This window comes from Triticum urartu, chromosome 3, assembly GCF_003073215.2.
Source record: "Triticum urartu cultivar G1812 chromosome 3, Tu2.1, whole genome shotgun sequence".
Lineage (NCBI taxonomy): Eukaryota > Viridiplantae > Streptophyta > Magnoliopsida > Poales > Poaceae > Triticum > Triticum urartu.
In genome coordinates, this window is record NC_053024.1 from 571,347,347 (window position 1) to 571,354,898 (window position 7,552).

Consider the following 7,552-nt stretch of genomic DNA (forward strand, 5'->3'; position numbering starts at 1 on the left):
GCCGCGTGCGACGGCAATGATGGATGCACCGACGCGACAACGACAACACAAGGCGGCACCGATGGATGCTTCGATGCAGCCACCCATTATCGACAGCATGCGGCGGCTCCGGTGGATGCCACGACGCGGTCCTGTTGTGGTTCTCAATGGTGTCATCCTCTCGAGCTTGCATCAATGGCAGCTACGGCCATGGCTGGATTGCAGCAGCAGGGTGGCTAATGGGACAGGGTAGCATCCATGCGGCGTCGCTGGCGGTGCCTCCCGGTTCCCATTTGTGGTGGTTGGTGGTGCTCGCCATAGGATTGACGGCCTCTCCTATGGCAGTTAAGAACAAGGAAGAAAAGGGTAAAGAGAGAAAACGAGTGGAGAAGAGGGATCGCGAGGAGATAAGGCTGTTGAAGCGGTGGGTGACCTGTCGTGAGACAGGTGTCGCATGTCCAAAAATTGCTAAAAATGGTAGTAACCTGTCTGCCCCACTTCTCATCATCTGAGGCGGGACACGTGAGTCGGTGAGTGGCTAGGAAAAAGCCACGCAGACCAAAATATCAATCAGTGGGAAGCGAGTTTTGACATCTGTTGTAGCAGTACCCATCTCTCTCCCCGGTCTGCAGAGTCTCGAATAATGGCCTCCTCAGCGACTGGGACTCGGAACGTCGTCGCGGTGCCGTACCCGGGCCGCGGCCACATCAACCCCATGCTCGCCGTGTGCCGCCTGCTCGTCGCCGCGGACGGCGCCCTCACCGTCACCGTCGTCGTCACCGAGGAGTGGCACGCGCTGCTGGCCTCCGCGCCCACGCTGCCGGACCGCCTGCGCTTCGCCACCATCCCCAACGACGTCATCCCCCCCGAGCGCAGCCGTGGGGTCGACCACGCCGCCTTCTTCGAGGCAGTCAGCGTCAAGATGGCGGAGGCCGTCGGGCAGCTGCTCGGCCGGCTAGTGCTGGAGCTACAGCCGAGGCCGGAGGGCATCGTGGTCGACACCTACCTGACATGGGGGGTTGCGGTGGGCACGCGGTGCCGGATACCGGTGTGCTCGCTGTGGACCCAGCCGGCCACCTTCTTCTTGGCGCTCTACCACCTAGACCTGTGGTCGTCGGGTGATGAACATGAGCGCGATGAAGGTAACTAGCTAACTGACCATGCACCAAGAGTGATTACATGTTAATGCGAACCATGCGATTGTGTTTGCACGATGCATCTCCAGTTGTTCCTTTGTGTGAGTCGTGGATTTTTCTTACTAAACAACTCTTGACAAGTGATGTGTTCTACTTGTGTGCTCTGCAGAATTAAGCACCAAGTCCATGGATCAGTATGTGTCGTGCCTCTCATCAGTAAGAATGTCTGATCTCATGGTCTTCAGCCGATGGAAGCGGCACATGAAGATAACAGCGGAGGCGTTCGTGAAAGTACGTAAAGCGCAGTGTCTCCTCCTCACCTCCTTCCACGAGCTTGAACCCCGTGCCATCAACACAACAGCAGAGCTACTTCCGTTCCCCGTATATCCAATCGGCCCTGTACACATGCAGCCGGACGGGAACACGGGCAGGATCCAGGACGAGGAGCACCGTGACTGGCTCGACGCGCAGCCAGAGAAGTCGGTGATGTACGTCTCGTTCGGCAGCTACGCTTCCATGCCGCACTCGCAGTTCCAAGAGATCGCCATGGGGCTGCTTGACGCTGGAGTCAAGTTCTTCTGGATGGCACGGGACAAGGCCCCTGAGCTGCGGGAGAAGTGTGGCGACAAGGGGCTGGCGGTGCCGTGGTGTGACCAGCAGGAGGTGCTGCGCCACCCCTCCGTCGGCGGCTTCCTCAGCCACTGCGGGTGGAACTCGGTGCTCGAGGCCGTGTGCGCCGGAGTGCCGGTGATTGGCTTCCCCGTCGCGTGGGATCAGCTGGTGAACGCCCGGATGGTCGCCGACGAATGGAAGGTCGGCATCGACCTGAGGGAGCAGAGGGGGGAGGATGGGTCTGTGAGCAGGGCCGCCATCTCGGATGCCGCGAGGAAGCTGATGGATTCGGATTCTGCTGTTGGCCAAGAGATGAGGAAAAGAGCCGCACAGCTGCGCGAGGTTTCCCGTAGCGCGGTCCGGGAAGGCGGCTCGTCGCATCGTTCGTTCAGCGGTTTCCTCGAGGATCTCGCCGAGGGAAGGTTGGAGGTGGCTGAAAGTTCTCATTGACTGATGGCACTTCATTTAGTCCAGTGAGTGGCAGAAAAATTAAATGTTTACAGCTCAAAATGATGCACTGCAATGTGGCCAGGGGCACGTGTCAAAAACAGTGAAAAATCCGTATATTTAAACCTGAATTCTTAAACGTGCAGCTGCGCTGGATGGGTGTCGCGAGCGCACGTGGGAGAGCCGTCCGATGCGCCCGATAGCTCCGACTGCGCGGGATCCAGCCCGACCAGGTGCCATTATGAGAATAGGCGTGACGTGTGGTGTGTGGTGGGCCCGGGCTGCATTAATTCAGGTGAAACCGCCCACACCGACCGCTCCTCTTGTTCGAAACTGCCCCATCGCCCTCGTCCCCTTTTCATTCGAACTTCTCCCTCTCCTCCCTCTCATCTAGCAACGACGCACGGCGCGAGGTTCTGCGGTTGTGGATCCCGCACGGAGTCGCCGGTGTGGGAGGCCGTGAGCACGGCGAGTCGCCGGCTACAGGCGGAGGTAAAACCCGGCACCTCTTCTCCCTCTCCTCCTCGGTTGCGCTCCAGATTTGGTTGGGAGTTCGTGTTTGTAGCGTTAGAGTTTGGGTGACTAGGCGGGCATGGAGGTTGTCCATGGCGTCTGCGGGCTCGGCGTTGCTATGGTGGGGAAAGGGCTCCGCGTTGCTATGGCGAGGGGAGGGGGGGGGAATTGAGTCCTTGAAAGGGTGGAGGCGTAGGGTAAGGGATGCATCTGACCGAATCCTAGCGACGGGGGCATAGGATTCGTTTTATTTGATGTTGCTTGAATCCCCGAATGCAGTTGTATAGAAATATCATGGTAGTTGCTTAGTTTTTCTTGCAATTTGCGAGATGGAGGGGCAGGGTAAGGGGATGCATCTGACTGGGCCATAGGATTCGTTTTATTTTTGATGTTAATTGAATCCCCAAATGCAGTTGTATAGAAATATGATGGTAGTTGCTTAGTTATCCCTGCAATTTGTGTGATGGAGAGGCAATCGAACTTCATAGTATTCAGAGTTGCACGAAATAGGGCAGTAGTTGCCTTTTGTTCAACATCGAGCAACACTGTTTTATTGGGGAAGATGGTTTTTGTGGTTGGTCGATTTTTTGCCATTGCCATCTCATTATTGTCCAAGTGCCTAGATTCCACCACCAAGTTGTTATCATTTTGTAGTGTTCTTTAAATTAGTGTACCAAACATGACGTTGCCAGATTCACCATCGAGTTGTTGTTTATCATAACTATGAATAGAAGATGAGATATCATCGTGAATAACTGGCAGCTTTCGAAGTTTTTTTGGTTATGAAGTATTTTTTTTGGTTGGTTGAATCCAACCACACTATTTTTATCGTAACTAACAACTTTAGGAGTTTTTTGATGGCTAGCTATGTGATGAAGATGAACATGTGCTTGTTTTGTGATGAGGAGTAATATGTGCTTGTTTTTTGTCATTTTTAGTTGCTACGAATAGTGAGTAGTTGCCTAGTTTTCAGCACCAAGTTGCTTCTGCAAGTACTAGCATTTAGCAGTTGAGTTATCTCTGGGTAGGAGTAAATTGAGATCATTTCACCTCCCGATGACAGTGAAGTCACACATTTTCTTTTTGTCTACAGGCAGAACTTGTGTTTATAGGGCTTGTCTTTTTTTCATCAACATGACATTTTTTTGGTGTGTTTCTTCTACAGAATGGCTCTGAAAAGCAAAAGGGCCGCGGGAAGAACTGTTGGTGAAAATGAGGGAGAAGAGGTGGTGGCTCAAACAACAAGGAGCAATGTTGGACGCAAGCATGGGCAGACAGATGAGGGTCCTGTCTGGGGTGGTCGGGCAGGGAAACGGGCCACCAATTCCGCCCCTCGTGATGAAGGAGGGAGGCATCCGAAACGTGCGAAGAAAGTCAAGCACATGGTATTTTTTTATGAAAAACTTGAAAGAAGGGTGGCATCTGATTCTTTCTTTTTGAAATATGTAATGCTCAATCAGCATATCATTTGTATGCACTCCTATCTTTGATAAGCAGCAGAATAGCAGTATAGCAGTTGCCTAGTTTTGTACTAGCAGTTGCAGTTCGATATAGTTCTAGTTGCTCAGTTTTTAGCAAACACAGCTCGCTTTTTTAATTATGGTGTGCTTTGCTTAGTTTAGTATAGTGGGTTTCTCAATTTAGTATAGTTGGTTCCTCAGTTTAATATAATTGTAGCCTCTGCCCTTTTTTTAATATGAATTCTTCTGTACATTTTTACGCAGATTGGTAGCAGTGGGCCACCACCGAGGAACAGGGCATCACCTTCAAGACTTTTTGTCCTAAACAGTGGCCTTGAGGATATACAAAAGGATGCCATTGGTGATATAAGCTTTGGCGGTGTCCTTGATATTGGCACAAGAACAATTAAGGCGTTGTTTGGATAAGAGGAATATAGAGAACGCAATCTACGTAAGCCAAGGAAACTGCCTAACCGTAAAAAAATCTTGTTTGGCTCGTCCGACAACCCCGTGGATAGGGGAAACTCGTTTCCCAAAAACACATAATTCCGGGTTTGTGGGAAAACTAGTATTACTCATTTTTCCACAAACGCGATTAGCTTATACATATGCAACTGCCTTTCTCCGCCCCCGCCTATTCCTCAACAACCTTAGATGGCGCCAATTCTGCTTTTTGCATCTCACCTCGCGCCCTTTTCACTGCCTATAAAAGACAGACTTTGTTTCCCGCATGTTATACACCCAGATCGCAAAGGGCTGGCTGTGATCCCCGTGACATGCACTGGATGGGATCACTGGATGGGAGACGTTGACCTTGGATCTGAAGTTGGTCATCTTCAATAAGGCTCCACATCTCCTTCAGGCTTTCCGTGCATCGTCTTCCCACCTTCAATCAGTCTTCCCATCTTCAATCAGGTTCCATGCCTTCACCATGCTACACAGTAGTACGAATTTGTATTTGTAAATATTTTCATGGTACTGTTGATTGAATTAATCTATTTGGTAGTGAACCCTATTTTGAATAAAACCTCTGATAATTTCATATGGGCAATTCCTAGGACATAGTAGATCCAACAACTTGGTAATCTGTTAATCTAAATGGTAACACGTACTGTTGAAGGAAAAATTAGAGGCAACTCTGATGAGGGAGTATCGTAAATATGAACATGTGGCACATAAGAGAATCAGATTGCACTATGAATGCCTATATAAATACTAAAATGATCTAACACCGAACCACAATTAGATTATTGATGACTATATATATCAAGTGCAGTAGTTAATTTTTCATGACAAGGATGCAGTTTAAAGCACATTGTAAGGATAATTTCCCATAAGTATCAATCATATTTATCCAGAATATATAGTGTGCAGTAAGAGCTAAGCAGTAAGCAGATGAAGATTAGAATACCTTGTGATGTCATCTGATGTTGATAGCAGTACTTGGGGCAAGCGAGACCAGATTTAATAGCAAATTAAAGATCTTGGCAGCAACCTAGGAAAATAACTAATAAGGGATGTGAACATCCCGTTAGACAGACAAGCGACAAAAATTCAAGTGTCCAGTCATAGCATGAACAAAAGATTAGTGGCATGCTCATTTTCTTCCACTTCGTAGATTTATTCCTTTTGAACCAAATGACTCATCTTCCATTATTGCTTCTTGTATCCCCTCTGTAGAAAAATATGGATGATGAGAAGGAAAAAAATTTAAGAAGGAAAACACAGATAAAGCTAAGCGCCATGTATGGAAATCTTCAGAGGACAAAATACTGCTGAATATATTAAAAGATCAAAGCCTACATGGAGGAAAAGAAGGAACATGTTACACAAAGAAAGCATGGCATGATATCTTAGAACAATTCAATGATTCAAGGGTAGAAAAACTTGAATTACAACAACTGAAAAATCGTCATAAGTACTACAGGAGTTGCTACAGCACCATGGACAGACTTCTAAAACTCACGGGATTTGGTTGGGATGACGATGACAAAATGATAAAAGCTCCAGAAGATATTTGGGAAGAACTAATTAAGGTAAGTTTGTTCAAGTAGAATTCATATAAAGTTTCCATATCCTATTATTAACAAAAACATTAAACAACTTGCAGAAGGATAAGGCTATCCAAGAATATCGAGATAAGGTGTGGCCTAGTTGGATAGATCTTCAAGCCATATGTGCTAGTTCAACAACATCTGGAGCTGGTGCTGTATCTAGAAAAGGAAAAGATGGTGCATGTATGACCAAATCTTCACAAATTGATCTCAATACGGAAGTTGAAGTACATGACATCGATTCTGATGAAATCAATGCTTCCCCTGGTGTCTTCACCAAGAAGTCAACTACCATTGAGCCAGAAAAAAAGAAGTCCCCTGGAAGTGGATCCAAGGAAACTGCAAGAGGACAAAAACGGACAGCCGATGATGCCATAATAGCAATTGATCGCCTTGCAGATGCATCACTTAGCATTGCTGAAGCAAAGAAAACAGTAGCACAACAAACTAAAGCTTACTCGGTTAAATCTTGTCTGGCAATACTAAATAGTATGAGTAATCTAGATCCCAATGAGAAACTAAAAGCGGTAAAGGCATTTACAGACGGTGATAAACGGGACATTTTCATTGAGATGGATGAAGAGACGCGGAAGCTCTGGATTCTTGATCCTTAGAATTTTTGTAATACACCTTTGAGCATAGTATTTTATTTCAGTCGTTGTCGCACTTTACAAGATTCAGAAAACAATTTCACTTATATTTTGTCAGTTTGTGTGAAGTAATAAATATTGTTTTCAGTTTGGTATTGTTCATTGTTCGGTTCAGCACTATTACATTTTAAAACATTTATCCAGAGATGATATGGTCAACTGTGCAAATCATGCAGGGATCTATGAACATTTCGGATGTGCCAGATGATGAACTTTCTGATTCCGAGCAAGTGCTTATTAATAACTTTTCTGCGGTATCCTTGTTTCACGATATGTTGTTCACATGGTTATTCAGAACACCCCGTAACACTTCTATATTAACTGGTGCTCAGAAAACGATAGAGTTTTTAGAGGGACATCCAGTTAGATTTTATGAACAATTTCGTCTTGAGAAGCACACATTCTACTTGTTGCGGGATGCTTTGTGAGAGAGGAAGTTACTTAAGGATACAAATCGAATGACAGTGGACGAACAACTACTCATGTTTCTACATACAATTGCTCACAATGTTAGAAACCGTGTCATCCAAGATAGATATCAGCATTCTGGCGAACCAATCAGCCGACACTTCAACAAAGTATTAGACGCCATAAATGGTTTGCGTGATGTTTGCATAACAGATTCACGCAATCAAGTCCCATCAAAAATATTGGGTGACGCAAGATTCTACCCATATTTCAAGGTATGTTTGCTATTAGAA

General features: G+C 46.8%; 1 protein-coding gene across 7 annotated transcripts; it reads left to right on the top strand.

Moving 5' to 3' along the window:
- The first annotated feature begins 541 nt into the window (after positions 1 to 541).
- LOC125545078 (UDP-glycosyltransferase 87A1-like) lies at positions 542 to 6,942 on the top strand. 7 transcript variants are annotated; one of them, XR_007299881.1, is made up of 7 exons: positions 543 to 1,121; positions 1,285 to 2,200; positions 2,321 to 2,666; positions 3,853 to 4,072; positions 4,412 to 5,062; positions 5,828 to 6,183; positions 6,258 to 6,942. XR_007299881.1 is itself a non-coding variant. In XM_048708938.1 (2 exons), the coding sequence occupies exons 1-2, from the start codon at positions 623 to 625 to the stop codon at positions 2,175 to 2,177; spliced, it is 1,392 nt and encodes a 463-aa protein (XP_048564895.1). In that variant the 5' UTR covers positions 543 to 622; the 3' UTR covers positions 2,178 to 2,305. The 7 variants fall into 7 exon arrangements, 1 of the variants encoding a protein (XP_048564895.1); XR_007299880.1 differs by having other exon boundaries at positions 2,321 to 2,469; positions 2,569 to 2,666; positions 4,412 to 6,183; XR_007299879.1 differs by having other exon boundaries at positions 4,412 to 6,183.
- The last annotated feature ends 610 nt before the right edge of the window (positions 6,943 to 7,552 follow it).

Excerpts from the sequence above, each read along its gene's own strand:
- LOC125545078 (XM_048708938.1), top strand. The coding sequence starts at position 623 with ATGGCCTCCTCAGCGACTGGGACTCGGAACGTCGTCGCGGTGCCGTAC. Across the intron at positions 1,122-1,284 it reads TGAACATGAGCGCGATGAAG|AATTAAGCACCAAGTCCATG; the intron begins GTAACTAGCTAA and ends TGTGCTCTGCAG.